The sequence below is a fragment of the Peromyscus leucopus genome, chromosome 17 (genome assembly GCF_004664715.2).
Source record: "Peromyscus leucopus breed LL Stock chromosome 17, UCI_PerLeu_2.1, whole genome shotgun sequence".
NCBI classification, from domain to species: domain Eukaryota; kingdom Metazoa; phylum Chordata; class Mammalia; order Rodentia; family Cricetidae; genus Peromyscus; species Peromyscus leucopus.
In genome coordinates this window covers 4,809,534-4,836,526 of record NC_051077.1, presented here as the reverse complement: position 1 = coordinate 4,836,526, position 26,993 = coordinate 4,809,534, and the positions used below count along the sequence as shown (strand labels likewise).

The 26,993-nt window shown below is 46.9% G+C and overlaps 1 protein-coding gene across 5 annotated transcripts in view; it reads right to left on the bottom strand.

The window, feature by feature from the left end:
• Dlgap2 (DLG associated protein 2) overlaps nt 1-26,993 on the bottom strand; it is a 742,630-nt gene that overhangs the window by 11,726 nt on the left and 703,911 nt on the right. For 4 of the 5 annotated variants that reach the window (XM_028881221.2, XM_028881222.2, XM_037211613.1 and 1 more), the window contains 4 exons: nt 14,538-14,887; nt 13,583-13,624; nt 6,765-6,850; nt 4,927-5,342 (listed from right to left, as the gene is read on the bottom strand). In XM_028881221.2, coding sequence (XP_028737054.1) covers nt 4,927-5,342; nt 6,765-6,850; nt 13,583-13,624; nt 14,538-14,887 — 894 coding nt within the window. The remainder of the gene's footprint in view (nt 1-4,926; nt 5,343-6,764; nt 6,851-13,582; nt 13,625-14,537; nt 14,888-26,993) is intronic. The other variant, XM_028881224.2, reaches the window with a different exon arrangement.

Below are 26,993 nucleotides of genomic sequence, written 5' to 3'. Positions count from 1 at the left end.
TGCAGGGAATTTGAAGCGAAAATTCAATTTATTTTTTACCTCTATACTTGCCTAATTTTGTCAGAGTTTCAACAGTGTCCTCTTAAGGGCTGCAGATAAGGACTGGTACTCATCAGAATGCAAATTTTCAAAGAACCTGATGTAACCCTGGCCTTTGGTGTACCAAAAAAAAAAAAAAATGATTAGCTAACTTGGCTCTTTGAATTTATTTTTCACCTGTCTCATCTAATTTCTAATTCTATGAAAATTTCTTATGGAATACTGGCACCTCTCTAAAGATCTCAAGTGGACTTTTATAGAATTTGCGAAGTTGAAAAGGATCATCTGGTGTTGACAACCTCTCTGGGGATTCCCTGGCAATTAATTTTGCAGCACTGGAGGTGGGCACTGCTCCCGAAAATTTCCCTTCAGGCACCAGGCCTCCTCTCTTTCATGGCATGAGCATAAAACTGAGTTGTTTAGTTCCTCAAGGCTCTCCTCACACCCTTAGTAAGACGCTGGCCAGCTGATGACATGGCCAGCCTGACCCCCAAGCTGGGCAGACTCTCTGGCCTGGCTCCTGCCAGAAGTCTATAAGCAATGGGTACCCCATCAGCTTACGCAAGGACTTGCACATAACGTGCATGCATCCTCCCCATACTTAATGCGCTATCTGTACCCCGGAATCTGGTTTGCACAGAGGCCATCGTTACTCTCACCCTCCAGTCTGTTTTCTCCCCCATCTGTTTCAGGTACCCTGGCCAAATGGAGAGGGGTAGAGTTTCTCTTCAGCGCTGTGCTCCTTACCCATGTTCTGTTCGTCTCACATCTTCCCTGTCATTTGCTTGGTCCTGTGGGAATGTGCCCTGTAGCTGGGCATTCCCATCCATAGACCTTTGTACCCTTCATGGAACATGGCCCGGGAGACCCTGTGACAGGCATCTGATCCCACTGTGGTATGATGTGGCCACACTGGTGGTCATTTGTCCTGACTATGACAGGACATCGGATAACTGATCTCTAAAGGTCCCTCCGACTGCCTGGAGCTCTCAGCCTCCAACGGGGGAATGCTCAAGTGAGCAGATGTTTGGGGTGGGAGGAGTCATCTAGTCAAGGAGCCCCAACACCCATCACAAGACCCGACTGTACACGTGCTCCTGTGGGGGGGTCTTGAGAGAGCCCCAGCTCCGTACAGTGACCAAACAAGGGATTTTTGTTTGTTTCAAAAGACTTAGTAAGTTTGGGCTTCGCTTCATATCCTTACCCATTTGGTTTAGTTAATACAAAAATACCCCCAACTCTAGTTCTCCAGCCCTTTCAGCAGCTCCTAAATATTTCCATTTTTGTATTGAAAGTATGAGGCCTGCACGGCAGGACTTAACCCGAACCAGTCTGTATTTGGCTCTGGCTAGCCTTTATTAGCCACACAGTGCCGAGTAAACTAGATCCATTCATTCAGTTCAGTGAACTGTGATTACAAAATTATAGTTTGGGCAAAAATTATTTCATGTAATGGAAATTTCAATATTCAGAGCTCAGAGTTTTGGCTTAATAAACCATTTAATTTAATCTTAATTTTAAAAGTGTGGAGACCAATGACTGTTGCTAAAATGAGAACTAGACTTGGAGGTTATCTTACTTGTAAATATTGTTAGGGAAAGGTGAACTTGATTAATTTTGGGATAGTTGTATGGGCAAGTCATGCAGGTGGGAGACACAGTTAGTCATGTCATCTCTGCTCACAAGGAGACACAAGTGTCCAAGAGATTAGAATTTAGGAATGTAATAGAGTTTGCACTCCCTGTCCCCCATACTCGAGGCTTACAGTGTTGAAGTCATGTTCAGCGGAGAAAAGAACATGTAAGTCAAAACCAATAGCTGCTATTTCAGGGTTAGGGCCATGTGATGCTCCCACCCCACCCCTGAGGGCACAAACCAATGCCCTGGCATTCTAGAAGTGCTTATAGAAGATGGGGAGGACCATGAATGTTGCTGTTCATGAAGCTTGCCCACCTTCCCACCTTCTCTTTCTTCCCAATTCTTGTTTGCAGAGGTCTTTGTTAAGGTACCAAGGATGCGTACAACACACCAACTGTTGATCTCAGCATTCAAAGACCCAGAAATCTCCAGGGCGGTGCAAAGGCAACCCTTGAGAAACATCAGTCCCATCACGGTACTGACACTTCAGCCAGGCAGGTGTAAAGGGCAATGCTTAGAGTGGTGGTCTTCTCAGGAGCCAGGCTACAGCTTCCTGCTTCTAAGCTCCGTGTCTCTTTTGTGTCGGAGTCTCTCTCTCTCTCTCTCTCTCTCTCTCTCTCTCTCTCTCTCTCTCTCTCTCTCTCTCTCTCTCTTTCTCTGATCCCATCTGCTTTCTGGGCTCTCAGTATAACACCAGTCCACTTTGTCCACAAAGTCACCTAGGGGTTTCCACATGGAAAGTACCTCTCGGATCTCTGAGTTTTTGAAGTATTTTATCCATGCTTCTCTCATTGTCCTGCTCCTCCTGCCTATGGCTTCTCCTGGTCCTACTTCCCTCACCCATACCTTCTATGCTGAAGCCTACTCATTCTTGTATCATTCTGACCTACCAACAGTGGCTAGCCCATGTGAGTAATCAATAAACACCCAATGACCATAAACATCACTGACAAAGAGTCTAGAAGATGACACTCAATCAAAGCCACTTAAGTGTTAAATAGCACACTAAGAGAATGTAACCAGGAGGTGGGGGCAGTTTACTCTGATCTACAGTTGGCCGAGAGGGGCGTGCTTTCCCAGAGCCAAGGGTAGTCAGGAACATATCTCCTACGGCACAACTGTGATAATGGATCGTATGGCCACTTCAGTTAGCACAGAAGTACTTTTGGGACACAACAGGAAATTCATAGTTTTCGTGGATTCCCTCAGAGAGAAGAAAATTACAACCTGTGGCCACGCCTCAGCCTGGACACTTCCCTTCTCAAGTCTTCATCCTTCATTTAAGAAAGAACTGACCTCCTGTCTCTGTATTATTTCCACAGCCCTGTTGCAATGACCTAGCAGCCTAGGCATTCTCCATGGACCACAGATGGTGTCTCCCAGCAGTGGTCAATCATAAAGACGTATACTGTATTGGGGGTAGTGGCTCCATAGTCTCTGAGACAGCGGAAGAAAGTGGACACAGTGAGGGTGTCTCCAGACACAGAGCATTGAGATTCAGAATTGTAAACATGCGATGCAGACACCCAGCATGGGGCAGGGCAGAAGGTGAGAGGGAACCCCCAGTGCCTTCCATGTTTTGCTGGTAACGTCATCTTCCATCTTGTAATGGTGAGCACTAAGATGCTTATGTGACATGGTTAGCACAGACCTTGGCAGGCAGTGCAGGTCAACAAGCATTGCCTTTAAAGAGTGTCCAACCCTTGGGAAAAGTAAAGCATAGCCTAAGCATGGAGAACAAAATACGGAGGGACCTGTTATTCTACAAACAGAGCAACCACTGTATCCACATCTGCACGTGCAAAAGCAGATCGGACGGAACCTTGAGGATGTACAAGAAGGGCAGAAGGTCCAAATGGTACAACTCTCCTGGCAGGTGAGGAGATGTTCTAAAGACATGGATGCCCCTCTTTGGTTGTCAGATTAATGGACTCCAAAGAATCGAAAAAAAAAATGTCCTAGGAATCCCATGATGGCGGAAAGGAAAGCCTGGAGAGCTGGCCGGAGGAGGACCTCATACACAGTTCTCACAGCCTACACAGGCACACTCACATCTTCTGGTTTTCATTTCATCTTTTCTACAAATGTGACATTGCTACAGAAAAAGCTGAGAGAAGCCAGGAGCTCTCTCTTCTTGATTTGGCCAAATTAACGGAATCCATTTTCCTTGATCAACGTGCTTACTAACTTAAGGATGGGTGGGTTTATTAGTGTAGCTGCCTCATAACAACGTAGAGGTAAAAACAACAGTTTCTGAATCCTGCTCTTTCTGTCCCCCCTTCTCCTTCCTTCCCCCCTTTCCCTCACCTCTCCTCTCTCTTCTCCCCCCATCCCTCATTCCCTCCATGCCTTTCTCCCTCCCCATCTCATTCTTTCCCACCCCCTTCTCCTCTTCTCTCTCCTCCCTCCATCAATTTCTTTTCCTTTTCCCTTCCTCCCACCCCACCACCCAGCCTCTGGGGAACACATTTCCACCTTACATCACCTGATTCCACTTCTTGGTGGTGCTTTTCTTCAAGTAAGAGAGAGGGAGGTGGAGAACGAGTCTTTAACTCTCTATGTGGAGAAGCAGGGACCTGAGAGCCTGAGGATTTGGACAGGTCTGCACTGGGCATGCTCAGTTGGAGGGTCCCGTGGGTAGAGCCCTACTGCCCCTGTAGTGGGGACTTCTTGCTTAGCTTCAGTGTTCCTTTAGCATAATGTTGGGGACTATAAAAATGGGACAAATAGCCAGGCGGTGGCGGCGCACGCCTTTAATCCCAGCACTCGGGAGGCAGAGCCAGGCGGATCTTTGTGAGTTCAAGGGCAGCCTGGTCTCCAAAGCGAGTTCTAGGAAAGGCGCAAAGCTACACAGAGAAACCCTGTCTCGAAAAACCAAAAAAAAAAAAAAAAAAAAAAAAGGGACAAATAATAAGGATGCTGCAAATTAAGTGATCAGAGAACTGGTTAGTGGAATAAGAGGTGTAGCACACCATTAGGAGAGAGTTAGTGCAGGTTAATCTCATACTCAACCCACCTAATGAAGCAAAAACCAGCCAAAGGGAGAGCATGCCCCCTGGACCCGAGAGCTGCCTTTCCTTTCATGGTTTATGTTGCTTCTCGGGATTGGGTGGGGGCAGCAGAGAACATTTTGTTTTCCTGGGCTCAAAAGTGGAAGAGACATCTCCCTATTGATATATTGACATTTGTCCACTTGCCTCACTGAGAAATTACCAGTCCAACATACTGTGAGGAAAGACAAACTCTTACTTTCTTCCGAGAGGTCATTCTCCTCCGCTTCTCTCTCCATCTCTTTACACCAGCCTTCCATCCTCTTCGTCTCCGTGTGCAGCAATTTCAGAAACCACGAGCCATCCCTGCGGCATGGAGACATCCTCCCGCTCTCCACTGTGTCCAGTGATGGCTCCAGCCAGGGATCGGGTGGAGGCAGGGTGGAAGTGTCCACCTGTGTCCTGTAGTCCTCCCTGTAACTGAAGAGGCCCTGCGTCCGCACAGTCCTCAGTGCCCCATACTGGGTCGGGGTACTGGGCTCTGAATGTCGCTGGAAGGAGGATCCGAACTGCAGGCCCTTGTCCTCCATGGTGATGTGTCCAGGGAAGCCCTCCAGCTCTAGGTCAGCCTGCACAGCAGCTGTGACACTGTTGGAGCGCTTGAAACGACCGTGTCTGGAAAAGGAGGGGAGGAGAGAGAAAAGATGCAGCCTTCTTCCCAGACCTTTCACTGGACACTCCCGAGCCCCAGCGCTAACACCGACTGACAAGTTCAACTCAGTGTGCTTCAGTGTCCCCGTGAGGAACACAGGGTGTGACAAAGGAATGGACCCATTTACCAACCAAGTACACTGAGTGAATGAGAACGGTGTTCAATGGCTACCTTCTATCCAGCACAATGGTTCTCAACTTTCCTAATGTTGTGACCCTCTAATATAGTTCCTCATGTTGTGGTGACCCCCCCCCCAACCATAAGATTAATTCTCGGCAACTTCATAACTGTAATTTTGCTACTGTTATGAATCATAATGTAAATATCTGCTATGCAAGATATCTCTGATATGTGACTCCCCAAAGGGTCACAACCTGAGGTGGTGAGTCACTAGTCTAGTCTAGAGACATGCTATATTTAAGAACTGCAACCTATATATAAAGCAATATATATATATATATAGATCTGTAGATCTCTAGGTTATAATCTGGATTTCTTGGCAGTTCACATCTTTCTGGTAGGGTCCTGAGACCCGTCGGGGAGGACTGTCCCCTGCAGTGTACCTAGGAGAGGGCACCTGCGGCTGTCAGCATAGAGCTTGGTACTCTTCTGCTGCTATGTAGTTGGCAAATATGTTCCTTGATACTAAGACAATCATTTTTCTGCACTGGTTCAAAATAATTCACCTAGCCGGCACAGTGGTTCACTCCTTTAATCCCTGCACTTGGGAGGCAGAAGCAGGTGGGTCTCTGTGAGTTCAAGGCCAGCTCGGTCCACAAAGTGGGTTCCAGGACAGCTGAGGCTACACAGAGAAACCCTGTCTTGAAAAACCACACACACATGCACATAAAAATAATAATGTCACAGATGCACAGGTGTGTCCTATACTTTTAGGTAAAACTTATGAAATGGGACAATTCCAGGACATGGCTGACGTCTGGCTTCCTCCTTCCCTTCTTCCTGCCTGTCTGTGTTTCTCTTTCTCCCTTATGATTTCCAGCATTAGGAGGCGAGACACACATCTGCCCTGCCTCCAGCCTGCTCTCCTTTTGAGAATGGATTCTGGATAAAGGACTTTGACCTTCCAAGTCTGTGAGCTATGATGCAATTTTAATAGGTGGTAAATCACTTTGAAAAGAATTATTCCCTTCCCTCTAAGAAAGAAAAAAAAAAAAACCAACAAGACGTGACCCATGTTCATTCATACTTGAGCGACATAAACGGGGGAAAGCAGAAATGAATGGCCTGTCTCTGCAGGCAGCATGAATTACTGATGGCCGGTGCAGCGGGATCCAGACTCTTACAGCCCAGGATTAGCGAGCAGCTGGCTTGGGGGACACAGCCAACCTGGGGGTGGGGTCGGTGGGGTGGGGTGGGGGAGTTACCGCTTTCCGTCTTCTACTTGTACACCAACAGAGTGGTACTCCCGTAGGCCTCTGCTCTCCGTGTCGGAATCCGTGGCTGTTTCTACCTAATTCAACACAGAACATCTCGCTTTAGACCTGAGGCGGGGGAGCTATTCAGTGACTACATTTCTTCTTGTTCATTTGCTGTAATTAACTGTGTATTTGTTTATCAATGCAGAAATGCACTTGATCCAGTTAAGCAGAGAGAGAGAGAGAGAGAGAGAGAGAGAGAGAGAGAGAGAGAGAGAGAGAGGCACATTCATTTTTGTATAATTATGTGGCTACCAGGGTTTCATTGAATTTTTACATAACTGCTTGAACTCAAGGCTGCACTTGAGTCTTTTAGACATATGCAGATAAAACTGCTTAGTTGAGCTCAGGCAAAAAAAAAAAAAGAAAAAAAATATATAATATAAAAGTCTGCTGAGTGCATTGTCACAGGACGTGAAAGCTCTTATCACACTGTGCAGTGGAGGAGGTGAGGAGCGTGTGACCAAACGCAGCTAACAATGACAAATAAGCAGTCTCAGAGGAGTGGACCAATGGCTGCAGCCGCACACAGAACGACACAGCACGGGACGAGAGCACCTTCGGGGACGTGAGGAAGCCTTGTGGCGGCGGGGATGGCCAGCAGGCGGCTCAAGGTGACAACAGAGACAGGCATCGTGAAGAGGATGCTCACCACGGCCCCTGTTTGCTAAGAGGTTCCCACAAACCCACCAGGCATTTGAATGACTGTCAGCTATGGGAAGCTGTCACACAGGGGGTCCCCGTGGCAGGAATTCTGTGAGGCCAAGGCTGGTGAAGCCGTGGAGATCCTTCCAGACACCAGACAGCCTCCGCTTTACCCAAAGCATCATCTGAGGCATTGGCAGGATGGTTGAGCGCAAATCCAAATGTCATAATATAAAAACACATTTTCTTAAAAATCTAACAGTCACTACCAGGGAGTACAAAGCAGTTAGCACCTTGCCACTGTACCATGTGTTGAGGAGGAGAAACCACTGGCCCAGGGCTGATGGTGATCTGTGGCTGCTCCTCCAGGCCCCAGGAGGCCAGGGGATGTAGTGGTCATGTTTGTGCATAATTTGCTTGAGTAGGAGCCAGATACTGACTCAATGTCCTAAGTTTTTATCTATCTGTCTGTCTATCTATCTATCTATCTATCTATCTATCTATCTATCCATCCATCCATCCATCCATCCATCCATCCATCCATCCATCCATCCATCCATCTATCTATCTATCATCTATCTATCTATTCATCCACACAAAGACCCCAGTGGTGTTCCTAGAGAACCAGGAAAGGTGAGTAACTTGCCCAAGGGCACTCAGCTTATTGGAGGCAGTGCCAGGATTCCAGCCCAGGTGCCTGTGACCTCAGAGCTCTGCTCTGCACCCCTCATGGCCAAGGAAGTCTCAGAGCTTCTGCCATTTCTAATCAAAGGGTGGATTTGATTAGATTTCCTATCCCCACGAGTCAGTTTTACAAGGAGACAGATGCTGGATGAGAGAACAGTGGTGCCAGGTTCCGACAGCTGGAAGGAGGGAAGGATCAAATACAGAAAGAACATTCTGGAATGTTCTTCCTGTTAGGGGGTCACCCTTCTGCCTCCTATTTCTAAGTGATCATGGCCCTATTCAATTGTATGTGCCTTGCTGGCCATGCAGATTACTGGTACTTCACATGAAAGATCTTAATATAAATGAATATGTTTAAAATTCTATGTCAGGACACAGGGAGCTACCATTTATTCATTCATTTATTTTGCCAGGGGTAGAACTCAGGGGCTCTGCATACGCTAGGCAAACACTCTACTCCTGAATTCCACCCCAGTTCTGCCTTGTGTTCTGACTATCTACAATTCTATGTTGTGAATGAAACCTAATTTACTTATTTAGTCTTCAATGGGGGATAATTTGGTTAGTTCTAGCTTTCTGACATTGTTTATGATGACTCATATAAATGTACTTGAGCAAACTTTTGAGAACATCAAAATGATGAGAACATCGTATGATGCTCTGTGGCTGTTGAGTCATTTTTACAGCTTTTGAAGATTTCACCACTTATTTTTTTGACACATGATCTTACTATGTCACCCAACCTGGTCTCAAATTTAAGATTCTCTTGTCTCAGTCTCCCAAGTTCTGGCTTATGGGCATGCACCTCCACGTCTGGACTTACATTGCCAAATTTGAGAGATGAATAATGTGAGTGACATAAATTAGCATGAGTTCTCTCAGAGAGATTTTTGAAGTGGAAACAGCATACATTTTTATCATAAAAATATTGAAAATAGTTGTCTAATTTACTTCACTCCTGGGAATGCAGCTGAAAGAGATGGTGATACATTCTGACCCATGTGAGGTCTTCATCGCAGTATTATTTGTAAGGGGAAATATAGGAAAATAGAGGCTGCGAAAGGACTCTTCAGTAAATCATTATTTAGTCATGATGATGGATGTCCTGCAATTATTTAAATGATGGCTGTAAAGTTAAAAATATAAAAAATGCTTTTGATGGAGTTAGACTAAAGTGTATGGATTGGCAGGCATCACTGGCCACAGTATTAGGAGACATATGTACACACACACACACACACACACACACACACACACACGGGGGGGGGACGTGGGGGGAGAGAGAGAGAGAGAGAGATGCACACACACAGAGACATATCCTACATAGTGACCAAAGAACGATAGCCAGGCGGTGTTGGCACACGTCTTTAATCCCAGCACTCTGGAGGCAGAGGCAGGTAGATTTCTGAATTCAAGGCCAGCCTGGTCAACACAGAGAAACCCTGTCTTGAAACAAACAATCAAAGGGCTGGAGAGATGGCTCAGAGGTTAAGAGCACTGGCTGCTCTTCCAGGGGTCCTGAGTTCAATTCCCAGCAACCACATGGTGGCTCACAACCATCTGTAGTGAGATCTGGCGCCCTCTTCTGGCCTGCAGGGATGCGTGCAGGCAGAACACTGTATACATAATAAATAAATAAATCTTAAAAACAAACAAACAAAAAGAACAAGACTCCCCAAGCCCAAAAGGAACTCAACATCTGCCAACATCTGCCAACATCTGCCACCCCGAGAGGAGAAAGGTAGGGGAAGGAGAGAGCTGCTATGATCACAGCGAAGAGAAACCAAGGAGCTTCCTGAGGAAACTTGCTCACCAGTGTGGATAAATCAAAAACATGGTGCAAAACGTCTGCATAGATCCATGTCGAGAAGATCCCCTTAGGATGGAGAACTGACCCAAAGAAAGACGAATCAATAAAGCCCTTCTGAGTGAGGCTGGAGGCAGGAGCTGTATTGGGGCGGGAGTTCCCCAGCTAACAGTGAAGAACACCACATAAACAAGTAATTCTGAGGTGACTGAGAGCACCTTTACACTCCTAGGAATGGCTACTTCCAGTTCTTGCAGGGCTCTATACAGAGGGAAGCAGTGAGCGGGGAGCCATGAGGCTAGGGTGAGCATGGCATCTGTGGATATGATCTGCTTGAGAAACAAGCAATTTGATGGAGATGGTCTACACGTGTCTCTGAGTATGTGCATATATCCACACACTGTATGGATGTCTGCAGGCCCAAGAGGAAACGTGATAAGGCATAAGCCTAAGGAATTCTTTCCTATGCCCATGTTTTCTCTCTCACCAGACCAGGTTTGGCACCAAACTGTAGCAAAGTAGTCTCAGCCTGAACTGCTGCTGGATCCTGAGGCAGAAGCCTGGAGTACACCTGAGCTCCCAACTGGAATCTTGGCTCTCCAAACAAGCTCTTTGGGCTCTATCTTGTAAGCCTTCCTCGAAGCAAGGCAGATGTATTGCTTTTGAGATTAAGCTCATGTTTCCTTCAGGGGTCCATTCTAAGTCCAGGAGCCAAACAGGATGGCTTATGGAGGAGCTTGGAGGTTCCAACATAACAACAATGGAAGCGTGCGCACGCGAGCGCGCGCCATGTGCTAAGTGCAGTGTAGGGATAGTCATCTCAGTAGGACCCCCCACAGGAATTGTCACAAAGGCTTCCGGCGATGCTGCTCACTGTGGTAGCTTGGGAAGCGCCTTGTGGTGATTGTTCCCGTGACAGAGATATGCCCAGGCCCACGGGAATGAAGACTTCCTGCTTTCTCCCAAGGTGGTTTCACAAGTACACACACCCACACAAAACGAAGACCTGTCCACAACAGACACTCCATACACTGATAAAACCGAAAACCAAACCAAACCAAACCAGACAAAAGGAAAAGGTTAAATAGGCCCTTCATGGTGAAGAGTGAGGGAGCCAGATGACAGATAGCTCCAGGTCTGATGACCTGTGAAGGCACTCCAGAGGACACAGCCTCTTCTTCTCACCCCAGGGCTGGAAAGGTCAGCTCCAGATCTGGTTTAAAGTCCAGAGCTCTGAAGAACCGACCACGTGTTCCTAAGGCCGAGTTCACCATGTAGGGTCCAACCATCTAAGGAACAGGGGGTGTGGAGTGCATGTTTACTCTAAGCTGGGCAGGAAGGGAGGATAGGGTGAGGGACGTGGCCACGGAAAGAGCACTACAGGAACCACATGGTGCAGAGAGCCGCAGGCTCCATTTAGATCCTGGAGCCTAGTCTTTAAACAGTGTTCCTTTATTTTTAATTCTGTGTATGTTTGTGTCTGTTTGTGCATGTGTGCATGAATGCCATACCTGTGGAGGCCAGAGGCGCTGGATCTCTTGGGGCTGTTCTAGGCTTCTGTGAGTTGTCTGACATGTTCCTATCCTCTGCATGAACAGTGCATGCTCCTAACCACTGAGCCATCTCTCCAGGCCCCTGGATCTTAGTTTTGACTATACAGGGTCACATGATACCTGTAGACTAGGAGTGGTTACTCCAGGAGCCAATGGGTCATAATGTTCATCAGAGAGGGCGACATTTACCAACTGTATGCTGTGTGCATTCACAGGCTCTGCCCAAGTTTCCCCAGAGAAGGAAGGCTCTGGGGATGATGGTTTAAAAGAAAATGGTCCCCAAAGGGACTATTAGGAGGCATGGTCTTGTTGGAGGAAGTGTATCACTGAGTGGGCGGGCTTTGAGGTCTCTTTCCTCAAGCTTCACTGAGTGTGACAGTCAGTCGACTTCCTGCTGCCCCGAGTCAAGATGCAGGACTCTCAGTTCCAGCACCATGTCTGCCTGCATGCCACCATGCTCCTCACCATGATGATAATGGACTGAACCTCTGACACTATAAGGGAGCCACCTCTATGTTTTCTTTATAAGAATTGCCATGGTCATGGTGTCCCTTCACAGCAATAAAACCCTAAGACACTGGGTAGCTGGGCAGGGGTCTGGGCCAGGCAGGAAGCAGTGCCCTTCAGAGCCGGACACCATGTGGACGGCCCTTCTCCATAAGCCAAGGACAGAGAAAGGCTGTTCCTGGGTCAGGCAGGGTGGATAATCCCAGCAGGGTACATGAGGGATGCTAAGGCAGGCTCCTCTGGTGCAGAATTACTTCCCAGTTTAGTTTCTATTCTCTGGGCAGCATAGCTCTGTCAGGGCTGTGGGAGGCCACTTCCCGGGCTTCATCCATCATGGTGGCACTGCACAGCCATGCACTCTCAGGGCAAGGCACTTACCCTCCCTGGTCAACTGTTTCCTCTCCATTGGTTGGGAATAATGACACCTGGTCCACAGGGTCACTAGAGAGGATTAAGTGAGGACATGGCAGAGAGTCAGGGGCAGGCACAGGACACAAGCTTCTTCTCTATGTCTGCTTCATGCCCCCCAAGCACTGGCTTGTCTCTAGTGCCTGGATGCCTATGAATGGTCTTTCACTTGTTTCAAAGGCTACTCCTCTGAGTCTTCACTCTTACTGGTGGAGCTGGGACCTGGCCACATCTCCTTGTTACCCTGACATTTGTGTTTCTCCGACTAGACTTTGAGTTTAGCTTTTCAAAGGATTTTTATTTAGACACCCGTGAAGTTCCAGGTTCATGTAATTTTTTTTTTCTTTCTCCACAGAAAAAGGAAGTCGAGTGAGTTTACCACCTGGTGTCATGGCGTTCACACATATCTCCACTAAGCATTCACCACCAATACAGCCATCCACTCCATACCCAACATGAACTGAGAGCTGGCTATGAGCCAGGCACTGTGCTAGGTGCTGGGGTACTGAGAGACAGGAGGCATGGGCCCAGCCTCCACAGAACACAGTGAAGGAGGACAGTGCCTGGAAACATTCACCGAGGCACAGACTTGGCCAGAGGTGTGTGGGGTCCAGCCGTGAGGAGGAGACACTGTGTGTGAGTCTAGGTGCAGGCCCAGCTAGGAGGAGCACCAGGAAGTGTTGTGTCCCTTTGGAGCGTGACGATCCGTCTTTATAAGCTCCTTTTAGTTTCTCAGAGGTGAGACTTTCTCCTCAGTCCTAGGGTGGGCCGCTGATGGACAACCATGGCAAAGAACACCAGGGAGAGTTTGAAGACCTGGTAGTGATATGTCCTTGTGTATTTGGGGAACTCTGGCTCCTTACTACAGATGTGCCTAGAGAGAGAGAGAGAAACGGCGAATGTCCCGCACTTTCCCTGTGTCTAGGACCCCTCAGGCTTTCAAGTTGTGTGTTTACCTGGGGTTGGGGCTGAGTTATACCTAAGGCTTGGCGAGGGTTCTGTGCAACCGTGTAAAGCACCCAGCAAAGTGCCTGGCACATAGAGCCAGGACAGAGAGGTGACAAGAGCAGTCATAGGAAGAATCCAAAGAAGAGAGAAGAAAAAAAAAATAAACAAAAACAACTTCATGCGAACTTGGATTGGAGACGTTGGATACTTACATCTGACCTTGGGTAGGGTTGATGATCAGGGAATTCAGAATCCTAAACAAAACAACGAAGCCACAGTGTGGAGACCCGGCTCAAGGACCCAGGCCAGTGGGCTGACGCCCCCCTGGTTTCTGCCTGTCCCCCCCAGGCCTCTGTGCACCTCCTCCTTGTAGGATGTGTGTGTGTGTGTGTGTGTGTGTGTGTGTGTGTGTGTGTTTAGAATTAACCGTTATGACTTTAAAACCTGCCAGACACAGGCCGAGCGGAGGTGCAAAAAGCAAGAGGCAAATTCCAACAGCAAAGCTTGGCCTGAGCACCCAGGTCCACTAGGGCTTGGATGGAGGAGGTCACCTGAGGCCACTCGTGAGGCAGGACCCCTCCTATTCCGTGTTAAGTGTGCTTCCCTACACCCAAGCCAGGCTCCCTGAGTCAGTGGAAGAGTAGCAGGACCAGCCAGGTGGGTAGGCCTAAGGGGACTGCGGGGCAACCTCGCAGGGTCTGAAATGGCAGGGTGTGGCTCTTATATGTAGAGGTCTCTGGGGCAGACGGCTGTGTGAGAAAGGGCCCAGCCACACGCTGCCCCAGTGGGGCACATCCTTCGCTCCCCACATAGCACTTGGATCTGTTTGCTTCATTATTCTCTACACTCCTTGAGGACTGGAAACTGAAATGTTTTCAACAGATCACTGTGGCAGGATCCCCTCACCCCCTTTACAGGCATCTGGATAATCTAGCCACATCCGCTACCTAGCCGTCAGCCCGGAGGGCCACACTTCCAGGGGTCCCTAGGTATCGGGGCATCTCCTCTCCGTGGACCCTGCTCTGGCCTCTCTCATGCTGTAGCAGGCACGGGTGGCCTCTCAGCCTTGACTAGCCTGCTTCTGTTCAGGGGCCAGACTTGGGGGCTGTGACTTGAATTTCAGCTCAGCCTACGCCGGTGCTAGAGAGGGTGGTCAGGGGAGACTACCTGGACCCCGATGGAGGAACAGCGGCTTTTGAGCAGTTCTTCAGCCTTGGACGCCAGGATCGCCTTTTCGCTGGTCCTCGTGGAGCTGCTCTGAGCGTCAGCGGCATGGCGCTGAGCGGCAGCTGTCTCCAGGGCCAGATTCAAGGCCTTGTTGCTGTCCAGACTGTCCATGGAGTTGTAGAGGCCACGGCTATCCTGGGGCCACGGGGACATCCTCTGGGCGCGGCCGTCCTGGTAGGCATCCTGTGTGGATTCTGTGCTGCTCTGGGCCGTCACCGAAATCAGAGGCTTGGAGGTGGTCCGCGGGGGCACCGGGGGAGGTGTCTTCTTATAATTTGTGTAGGAGACAGCTATAAGAGAGAGAGAGAAAAAAAAAGGCTCAGTCAGTTGAATTCCTCCATGGAGCTGGTCTACAGCTCTGATATGCACACTCCTCACAGCCCAGTTAGTCTGTTTCTGGACATCTGGCCTTAGGAAATCAGGCAAAAAAAGGGCAAGATTCTGTTGTGCTTAAAGATACCTGTATGGACATATGTAATGATAGAGAAAAATTATAAAAGTACCTAAGTATCCAGCAATACAAGTTAGAAACGTGTGTGTATGTGTATGTGTGTGCCCGCGTGTCTGTGTCTGTGCGAGACAGAACAACTCTACACTAACTTCACAGAGGTCATGGTGTTGTGCTAAAACCCCCTTTTACCACACTAGGTGAGGGAAGCAGGCAGGGACCCACATCAGAGACAAAAATGCAGTGCACACGCAGGGAATCCCTGGTGTGAGAAACCCATGTCAGGCAAACAGCCAAGTGACAATATCTGCCGTTTTCTCTCTTCTGATTGTATAGTCTAGAAAGATCTTTATGATGAGTAGTTGTTACTTAACACTGACAGATGAAGTGTAGTGAGCTTATCATGGCAGCGTGTTAAAGCTGATGAGTGGGGATTTTTTTTTAAAGAGCACTGTGGGAAGAGTCAGAATAGAAACTGGTAGAGAGATGGCTGCCACAAATCACCCTGAGCTTTGTCTGCCCCAGAGGAAACACCTGAAGTCCCTTTTTTTTTTCTCTTCTCCAAAGATCTTTTGCTCACAGGGGTTCATCATCCCTTAAGGAGAGGTATTAAACACTGAGAACATTCTTGATACCATTTTCAGATTCAGATACATACATGGTAAGATTCCTGTTCCACCCATGCTGACATTGCCCCATGGCTACCTTTCATACATACCCCAAGACTCACACTCCTCATGCTCTACTCCCTTGGCCCCAAACTGGAAAGCCTGTGTTACTGTCTGCAGTACCGTTCCCTGCCTGTGATTCACCCCGTGGGATGGCATCCCCCTTGGAGATTTTCTGGATGTCTCTTGGAATCCCAGCCCTCCCTCGCCTCACACTAAATTAGTTCTAAAGTGTGACCGATGGAGACATCTGTGTGGTGTCTCTTTTGTGCCTCATTTCTCTGGTCGCAGAGTCTGGGGTCCACATGACCAGGGTCCTGGGATGGGTGGGATGTCCGGGCTTTTGAACCACTGCCCTGTCCCACATCCTCCCCAATCAGCTCTGGGAGCTTCCTGTCACACCAATGTTCTTCTCACTCTACTCCTTCTCCTTAGAATGTTTCCTTTGCTTTTTCCCGTCTCAACTCTGCCTCTGACAATGCTGTCTCCCCAGACCTTTCCTGAGTTCTTCCACCAAAGACCAGCACCCCCACTCATTCCCTCCTCTACTGGTGACCATTTGTTGGGGTCTGGGCTCTTTTTAGTCTTGGAAACACTGACCTTGGTTTCCTCTATGCCCCATGGGTGGAACATGATTACAGCCCAGATTTGCTGAAGATCCAATAACTTCACAGTACAGCCCAAGTCACCAAGCAGAAGACCACAGGAATCCCAGAGCTAAATTCTAAAATAGAAATGCTGTGTTCTCAATGTGGGACACTGAGAAAAGCCACATGCCTTGAAAGGTGATTTTTTTTTTGTCTATAAAAATTTTGAGAATTGGTTTGTGCTTCTCAGATAATGAAGGTAAAAGGCAGTAGCCTCAACATTTTAAAGCTCATTCAGAACACGTTTGGGGGGACACGGGAAAAACACCACAAAAACGCCAAGTCCAGCTAGCCAACTGATTAGGCTAGAGAGGCTGGCTGGCGGCTGGAAACACACTGCTGGTGGGCATGTCCTTTGGCCTCTCTGAGTCTCCACAGGGTATGTGTGGTCCAGGAGAGTAGAGAAGGTGTAGGAAGGGCAATGGTGAGACCTATGTGATAGGGTCCCGCTTCAGAGGTCACCCTGAAAAGGAAGGTCACCCACTCAAGCACACATAAGAAGAGACTTGGGTGAGCCGGGCTCTTCCCCATGGATTCATGGGGCTCGGTCACTGGCAGTTTCTGGGAGGAGGACTCCAGCATTTATCAGGGGTTGGAGCAGAAACAAGCAGGGGCTAGCTGCTGGACTCTGAGAGCCCTATTCAGAAGCCTTAGACATCAGGCTCTATAACTGCTCTGGCATGGGTGTGCCTTGCCTGGGCTCTGGTCTCTGATCAGATTTAAGCTGGGTTAGAAGAAGGCAGGCGTGTACATGTAGTGACCTGTCAGAGAGGGACTGGCCCAACTAGTAGGACACTTGGGGACTAGGCCAGGCTCCACCTTTCATGCATATACAAGGGCACAGAACACATCTGCCAGCTACCACAGTCTCTCACTTGTGAACTTGAGTGGGATTTGGGTTCAGTGGATCTATTAAGAGGCAGGGCCACTGCCCTGTTGCCAGCTCACTTCATGTGGGTCAGGGAAGGCCCAGAAGTCCTTGGTCAAGGTGCAAGCAAACAAGGCCCTGTCCGCATGGAGCTTTCCGGATGGGTCTCCCACCCTTCCGTGCTGGAAGAACATATGTGCACAGATGTGGTGTGTCTGTCATACCTTTCCATCAGGTGACCTTGGGAGAGTCTGGTGATGCTTCTGAGGGCAGAGATGGGGTGCTCTGGCATCTCTCGGATAGAGTCTACTAATACTTCTGAATACCCTGGGTATTTGGATCTACCCCACCATGGGGACTTCTTCATTCCAAATGTCAACAGTGATGAGGCTGAGGACCCCAGAGGAACCAATCACTCTGTCTTTCTACACGACTCTTGTGTTCTGAGGTCAAGTGTAGGGACACATGTGTACAGGCAAATCACACTGCCTCCTGGCTCTCAGCTTGGTTTACAATGGTCAGCATGGGTCTTGCCAAGTGTGAGCAGACTGAACTGGAGCACATTCATCCATCCTTGGAGGCCACAGTCCATTTAGAGTCTTCTTTTCATTATGCCCTTAATAGCTTTGTAGTTTATTTATCAAGGACACAAACACTACTTGCTCACACTCACAGGAGAAGTGGCAGGTCTACCTTGGAAGAGCACTTAGAGCAGTGATCCTCAACTTTCCTACAGCTGTGACCCTTTCCTATAGCTCCTCATGTTATGGTGACCCCCAACCATACAATTATTTTCCTGGCTAGTTCATAACTGCAATTTTGATACTGTTATGAATTGTAATGTAAACATTGTTCGGAGACAGAGGTATGCCAAGGGGGTCATGACCCACAGGTTGAGAACCACTGACCTAAGCGTGTCCACATAAAAGCACTGGGAACTAAGTAGCCATCCTCATGCTACTCCCTTTTGATGTGGTTTGTGTGTAGGAGGAGAGTTGATCCTTTCTGGGTGCATTTCTGTCTTGCTTGATCTCATGTCCCCACAGATGCTGATGGTGAAGAACACAGAATCATGAAGCATCAGGAATTGGCATGTAGGGCTGGTGAGAAGTCTCAGGGAGTAAACCACCTACCATACAAACATGAGGATCTGCCTAATCCCCTAGGACCATCTAGACAAAAATCCAGGTACAGGGGACCATGCCTATGATCCTAGAACCTGGGAGGTGTAGCTACGAATCTTGGGGTCTAGTCAAATCAATGAGCTCCAGATTCGGTCAGAGATCCTGTCTCTAAAAATACAGTGAGTTGAGGAAGGCACTTACTTGCCTTCTTGTTTTCACATGGCTCCAAATCCATATGTGTATGCACACGGACACACACATGCACACATGGACAAACACATGAACACACACACGTGTGTATGCACATAGACACACACATGCACACACGGACACACACACACACACTGTGCATATCAACACGGTTAAATGTTTGTGTCTGTCCTATAATAGTTACATTTATCTTCACACATGCTGGAGAATATCAAACCTCCTATCAGGCGAACTCCAAGAAAGTGAAAGTTGTTTGCAGTTGGCCTTTCTAGGAAATTTGAGGAAACATTAAAATTCTACTTCACACCAATCCGAGAAAGCATCCCACACCCCAGCTCACAATGCAGAACCCACTGTGTGTGTTTAAGTAAAAACCAACATTGGAAAAATATAACCACCAAAACTTTGTTGCTTCATGGCCCTTTAGCAAATCGGTAACATAATTATGGGGACTCTTAGGACAGACCTTAGAGAGCCCAGAGAAACCAGGCACATGCCTTCCCACTGGTGACACACTGACTGCAGGGTAAAGATAGGAATCTTGAACCTGGTCCTGTAGAGTAGGAGTCACATAGCATATGGGACTAATGAATTAGCGGGCATCTCTCCCTGCTGAACCCGGAGAAGGGCCTGCTATGCTCTAGCGGGGAGGCAGGGGCGGCGACCTTTCTTGAGTGACGAGAAAAAAAAATAGCCTGGCAGCTTTCCGAGCTGTGTCTGTGCACTGAAAGTCTGTGTGTCCCGGACTCAGGCTGGGACACAATGCCTGTGTAGAGGGGCAGAGATAATGTCTACCTGGGGCCAGTAACACAGTGTCAGGGGATAGCCTTGACTGGTTACAGTCAGAACATTTGAAGAGAGAGCCTTCGTACTGCAGCAGTACAATGCATTACTTCAGCAACCATATTTTCCTATTAAACCTTTTTTTTTTTAAACCTTTTAAAAAGTGAATCCAAACGCATGTGTTTTTAATTGCTAGAAAGTATTGCAGCAAAACCATATAATTACTAATTTTCACAGTCAATCTACACCTGAGTGCTTTTTCAACCTGCCTGGGACCATAGATGCCATCCCTGTGACATCCACAGACCCAGGTGAAGGGCCCAGAGATACCTGAAATCTTTGAGGTTTATACAATGGCCCAGACAAAAATGTCGCAGACATCACATGTGGGAATTATGCTGTTGATTTCAGGAAACATTTTTGTAGGGCCCACAATCCTGGTAGTGCTTCAGACTTCTGCTTTGATACAGTTTAAAATGTTTATTATTTTGATACCTTGAATTAATTATTATAATTGTTCAGCATTTTGAGAATGACACGTTGTTTAATATCTGAGATTCACCTCCATGTAGTCACAATGGTAGAATGAGGACGAAAGACAAATTATGACTGTTAGGCCAAAGCTGAGCCACCCTTCAAGTACGCTGTATACACATACCACCGTCAGCAAGGCAAGCTTCATGCACCTCCTTGCCCGTGCTGTGAGGAATAACTACACCATCCTTTCTACAGACATGAGATGATGTGGTCTTGCGGCCTTGAAGAAATTATCCCCTTCCATCTCTGTGCTTGCTTATGTTACTGTTAAGCACTCAGTAGTTGTTATGCCATGGTCACCTAATGCCTCTCATGATCCATATTCCTCAAGTGAGCAGGAAGAATAAATACCATGGCAACCTGGAGCTTGGTCCAAGTCCTTTACTTCTTCAGAGATTGCTATCAAGTTACTACATGTGTATTTATGAAATTCAATCATAAGAAAGAAAATTCTATCCATGCTACTAATGGGATACTTCCAAACACACACAACATGGCTCCCGAAGAACACCCTCGACACACACAGCATGCTCCCACTGGGGATAACCTCATACCAATGTGGCTCCACTTGGGATGCTCACACACATGCAGTGTGGCCACATTAGAGACACCAGCATGCACAATCTGACTCCACTTGGAACACCTATGCATAACAGTGTGACTCTCTCCATGCTTACAAGCATAACTTCGCATTGGATTAACCAAGGTCTGGGAGGAGAGTTGAATCAACCCCCTTTGTTGGAAAGAAGTTAATCTGAATGAAATGGAACTAACGGCCCCATTCTCTTTTCCTATAACAGTGCCATGTCCTAGCTTTCTAAGTTTATTTAACTATCAATCTATACCCAGACTCCAGGAGACCACTTCTGAATTCAAATCCAGAATGCCATTTGCAAGCCAATTCTGGTGGTCTGTGGTGTGAAGCACAAATATATAATCAATGCAGAGCATATTCTGAATGGCAGGCATCACCATTCTGTCTGGATGTACACACCATCCTGTGAGTCACAGCACTTCCTTAATTAGATCTTTAAGTATAGCAGCATAAAAAGAATTACAGTAATCAAGCCCAAGACTGCCTAGATGAGAAGAGGAACCGGAGAAACCAAACTTTGAAGGGAAAAAAATTGACATAAAAGATTATAGACATTTTGACACTTTAATTAATGTTAGTCTCAAAACATAAGTATAAATCAACCAAGACATTGAAATCACTTCCCACAGGCATTTACACAATGGTTCTCCCTAAAGTTTTAAAACAATTATATGGCCACACAAGTTTTGGGGCCACACTGAGGGTTAGCAGCTAAGATGCCTGTTTAGAATGTGCTAATTAGCAAGAAATTATAGTGTAACCGGTGCTCGGCATCTCCCAGATTGGGAAATGAGGCGATGGCAGCTGCTTTACTGTTGAGACACTTCCTGTTTGCGTTTTAACTATCTGCAAATCAATCACACCACACAGAAAAGGCTTGGACGGGAATCTGTGATGTGAAGAACCAAGCAATTTTATTTTTAGTGTACAGAATCCACTAAGGGCCAGGTAACCCAGAAGGGACTTCACCAGCATCGCTGGCCAGCAAGGAACTTTGTAATGAGACCATTGCGCAAGAGAAGTTAAAATTGAACAAGCCACATACACTGTCTCCCTTCCAAACCTACAGAGGGATGAAGGTCATGAGTAGAGACTAGAATAGGTAACACAGTGAGGCTGTTTCAAAGAACCAAGGATGTCGAACAGTGGTAATCATGTGGAAGGTCCTGGGGCCGATCCTCAGTGCCCACGAAGACCTTAAACTTATATGGGAACATGTGAGAAAATAAACCCAGGTATAACCCACAGGTTGATAACCGTGACACATTAGGTGGCAGCTGGGGTGGGGCCGTGGACTGTGTTGGTGACAAGTTTTGAACTGTGTGGTGGATAGCCCTGCCATTTGTCTCATGGTGTGTATCGATGTGCACACACCTTAGTTTCACTCAGACCCTTAATATGAATGGAGTCTCTACTTGAGTGATTCTGGAATCCTATTTGTCTCATGGGAGTTTTGAGGGAGGGCTACTTCTGTGTGGATCTTTGCTGATTTCAACTCACAGGTGCTACTGACCTGCAGAGGCAAGTGTATCTAGATATTAACGTCTCTTAATTAAGGAAGAGGTGACACTCTACAGAATTCATGAACAATAAAGCAAATGCGCCTTGCATGGGCAGACCCAGTGCATACCTGACTTCCTGATGTTTCAGAGCAAAATCAACATTACCAAATAATGTCTGTTTGGAGGCCCCAAGCAAACACCAAGGACTGCATAGTCATAATTCCAAGGTGACTAGAATGGAAAGGAAGATACAGATATTGATTCTCCCTACGGCACAGGCAAGTGTTGATTAGTCTTCTGCCTCATTGAGACTGTCTGGGCAGACAGCCGATGTCAGCTGTGACAACAAATCAGTGTCCTTGGAGTGTGGTCCTCCGAGAATCTTCAAGGCCTGGGTAAATCAATACATGCCATCACTTTGAGTTGGCCAAGCATGGCCGTCCAGTGGTCTGGAGGCCCACAGCTGTTAAGAGAACGAGGGTGCAGGTGTTGGAAGGTGGCTGACTTTAGACATCACAGGCATCATGGCTGCAGACACCTCACTGTGAAAGGCGAAGGGTCACGGCTCTCTTGCTGCACCCCACATGCAGTGCTAAGACAAACTCCGTGCAGATCTGGAGCATCCTCACAATAGATACTTTCTGTACCTTCCAGGTGTTCCTTGGCAATGGAAGTTTATAGGCTTAAAATTCTCTGCTCACTATGGCACCATGAAAAAAAAAAAAACAAAAAAAACCAGAGCTTTTCACAGGATAGGTAGGTTCACCACACTCTCAGTCTCTATAAAGTCCCTGGCCCAGGCAAAGGGGGCTTGGGCAGAAGATGGAGTCCTGGAGACAGTGACTCATCATGGCTCTGCTTGGTATGGAACCCGGAGGCACGATGTATGGGCCAAAGTGGCAATTTGCTGTGCAGTCAAAGGGGTTCTCGGTGCTGTCTGCCAGCTGGCTCTCCTTATGTCGCAAATGTTATTCTTTATTTAAGAAAATCTGCCTCTAACCCCAGGGTATATAGAAACAAAGATGCAAATTCATAATGAACTATAAAGAATTTCTACAGAAGCCCACACACAGGAGTAGCTTACCCATAGCTAATCAGTCCACAAATCCCAACATATAAGGGCAGTCTACTGTATGCTGGGTGCTATAGACAGAATAAGACACTAGGTCTTCCTTTCTCTTGCTTCTCCTTACCTCCCATCCTCTTTATATAGAAAACTTATCCTTAAAACCCACAGTACCTGCAGCTTATGCAAGTCTACACAGAGATGGAGAAATCCCATTCATTCATTCTTCATTCACACATTAATTTATTCACTATTTCATTAAGTAAATACACAAAAATTTAGTACATCGCTATAATATGCTACATGCTATTTCAGGTACTATGAATGTTGTTGCAAGAAACAGCCTCACAATGCTCAAATTCTAGTGGAGGAGAGAGAAGGTTAATAAAGAGGGTTAGTGAACTGTCCGTCCTAGGCTGAAGGACACACTGGAGAGTCCAAATGCTACTGCACCAAACCCTTGGCAGGCATAGGGCATGTGGCACCTTGCTGTCTTCCCTGCTAAGTAAGGGTCTGACTTACTGCCCAGTCAGTCCTAGATGAATAGAATTATTAAAGAAAGGAAGACACATGCTTTTCCCAGTTCCAAAGCTCCTTGCCAGTGAAGACGTGATGAAGGAAACCACTTAGTTCTCAAGGCAAAAAGGGAATTAATTACTGAGCAGATGGCTCTACAACATGAGCTGTGTAGGCATGTTGGCTTTATTCCATGGCTTTATGAGGAGTTATGTTCCACATGAAATTTAGGGACTAATAAACATCTGGCCAGATGTGGTACTAGCTTGTTTTGAGGGAGTCACACCCTGGAAAGCATCTCATCTTTTTCCTTTCTTACAAAACAAGTTTACTTCTGATAAGCACCAATCCAGACAGGGAATGGCAACAGAGCTCGCTCTATAGCTGGGATTTGTCTTGCAAAGCGGGTATCATTCCATGCTATTTGACACAGGAAAGACTTCGTTTTTAGGAGTTGTATGCATGTATTAGTGGGCATAGAGAAGAAAAGCCACATATCCAAGCAGCTGGTGGCCAGACAGTGGCTCCAAAGGTTGTGGCAGGACATTTTCCAGAAGAGCTGTTTGCCCTGGGGACCACGTGTCTACTCCTGCTGCATCTACAATTGGGGACAGTGTGATGGAGCTCCTATCTGTATTCATCATGTTTATCTGGGATGGGCTCAGTCCTGAATACATCTAGGAAAGACAGAGATCCTATCAAGTCCTTATATGGAGCAAATGCTGGGTCTCTGAACGATCTGTGGGTTCTGGATACCCGTGAGAATGTGGCCACATGTGGATGTGCGGAGTATCTGGGAAGATGGGGCCACAGAACTAACGAGATCGTGACTTTCAGCCGCATTCTTTTGTCCTTCAGCAACTCTGGCTTCTTCAACACTGGCATGTCCTCAAAATGTTCCAAGAGTGTCCAGTCCCAAAGGTTTGTGAGGGGAATTTTCTGAGGTATTCATGATTCACAGCACCAGTAATAGGGGTCACGGCCTTGCTGGTTTGCCCTGGGCATCTTTCTAAAAGCATCCAGTGTTGCACCCCTAATGACCTACCATGCCTACTAAGTCCCAACAGCAAAGAAAATAAACCTTGGAGGATCCTCACAAATGTAGGCCTGCTTTACTGCCTTAGGATTTCTATTGCGATGATAAGACACCATGACCAAAAGCAACTTGGAGAAAAGGGTTCATTTCATCTTATAGCTTGCAGTTCATTATCCAGGAAAGTCAGGGCAGGAACTCCAGGCAGGAACTGAACCAGATACTATGGACGAGTACCATTTACTCCTCCCCAAAGCTTGCTCAGTCTGCGTTCTTCTATACTTCAGGACCACCAGCTCAGGAATGGCACCACCCATAGTGAGCTGGACTCTCCCATATCAATAAGCAATCAAGAAAATGCACCACGACCTTGTTCACAGGTCAACACAGTGGGGACATTTTCTCAATTGAGGTTCCCTCTTCCCAAAGGACTCTAGCTGGTGTCAAGCTGACACAGAACTTGCCAGGACATCTACAGAAAGGGGCTGGGAGGTAACACTTGTGTTCTTACAGTTAAAAAATCCACGATCTCAGCTCACCCTAAAAATATGCATAAGCAAAAAGAATTTTGACCACATTGTGAGTCCTAGAGCGATTTGTAACAATTGACATTAATTAGAAGAAAAGATTAAATGTCAGCCAGCAAGCATTCATATAGATGTTTCTGAAGGTAATGATTATTAATATATTTGTACACGTCTGCAGCTTCCAGATCTGTCTCAAATCTCATTTGGTTTCCTTTCATTCCATAGAACATCCTTGCAATATCTTATGGACATTAGGTACTAGGTAAATATTTGTAAATTTGATTCAATCAACTGTATGATTGATTAGAATGGCAGTGAAGCAATGACCTGCTATAAATCAACACAATGAAAAAGAAAATGTCAGCTCTCACTAGAGAAAGCGAGGAAAGCACACACTGGCATTTACAAACTCAGATGAGCGAGCTTGCTCATTTTTGTGGGTTGGGGCTTTCCTCCTGGATCTCAGCACCCCTTGTGGGTACCTGCATCAGCCAGGGCCAGTTAGGTGCCTTGGATGCTCTTATTTATGGCTGGGACAACACTCATATGACTGATCGGTTTATTTTTCTTTCTTTTTTTAAATTTTATTTTATTTTATTTTACAATACCATTCAGTTCTACATATCAGCCATGGGTTCCCCTATTCTCCCCCCTCCCGCCACCTCCCCTTACCCCCAGCCTACCCCCCATTCCCACCTCCTCCAGGGCAAAGCCTACCCCGAGGACTGTGATCAACCTGGTAGACTCAGTCCAGGCAGGTCCAGTCCCTTCCTCCCAGTCTGAGCCAAGTGTCCCTACATAAAGACCTATATGGCAACATCAGAACCTAGTGGTTTATTTTTCTTCATTGCTTTTCTTACTCGGCACAAAAAAATAAGCACATAAATGGACGGCTATACCGAGGTATTATGAATATTCTTAGTGATGATTCCCTGATGCTTTTCAAAGCTTCCCTAGCACTTGTGTTGAAAAGACACAATGTGCTACTCTGAGGTGACTCGGTCAAGGTGGAATAAATCGGAAGGCTCACTCTAACAGGGGCTGCTTCCCACGTGCCCACACACACCCCTTTCTACATAACTGCTTTCTTGCTTTGTCTTGCTGCCACCTTTTCTGTCATCTGGAAATATCAACCGTGGCACACATTTTACAACTCGAGTCCCTAAAACTGTTCACCAAGTCACCATGCATTGCTCAGCACTCTATGCATCTGGCGTTTCAAAGGGACTGAAAGACAAATTTCAGAGTAATCAGCCTCATTCAGCTCTTGCATCAGTCTTGGAAATACTAAGTTGGCTTGAGAGAGTCTGTCTTAGCTCAGTACTCTGACTGCCATCAATAACAGCTGATACTCACAGAGTGTCTGGTCTGACATTCCCGATGGCTGTCAAATGCAAAAGGAAGTTATTATGGGTTTTTGTTATATTAATGTTTTTATTGAGGCATGGTTTCAATGGAGTCAACAATCTTCTTACTTTAGTCTCCCACGAGAGGGCACATGCCACCACATCTAGCTTAAAATGTTTTTGAAGCATTTGCTTAACTTTTAAACAAACATCTTTTGTTTTAAAGAAAAGCAGTTCAATCCAATTAAGTTCAGGCCTCTAAATAATTAGTACCTTTCCAGAGCATACACATGACATTTGGAAGGGTCTGAGGCAATGGTTTTGCAGCGAGGAGGCTACTATGAAATCTGCATCAAAACTCAACTCTGAGTCAAGAGTTAGAGTGGGCTGCTGTTCTGGGAAAATCCCTGCCTTTGACCTTTATGCTTTTGTGTGTCCCCATGGAGTTGTACCTCCCTCCTTCACCAACCTTCCCATGTCAAGTGGGATCAGGGGCTCCTTGTCAGTGTGCTCTTTTTCTGGGAAA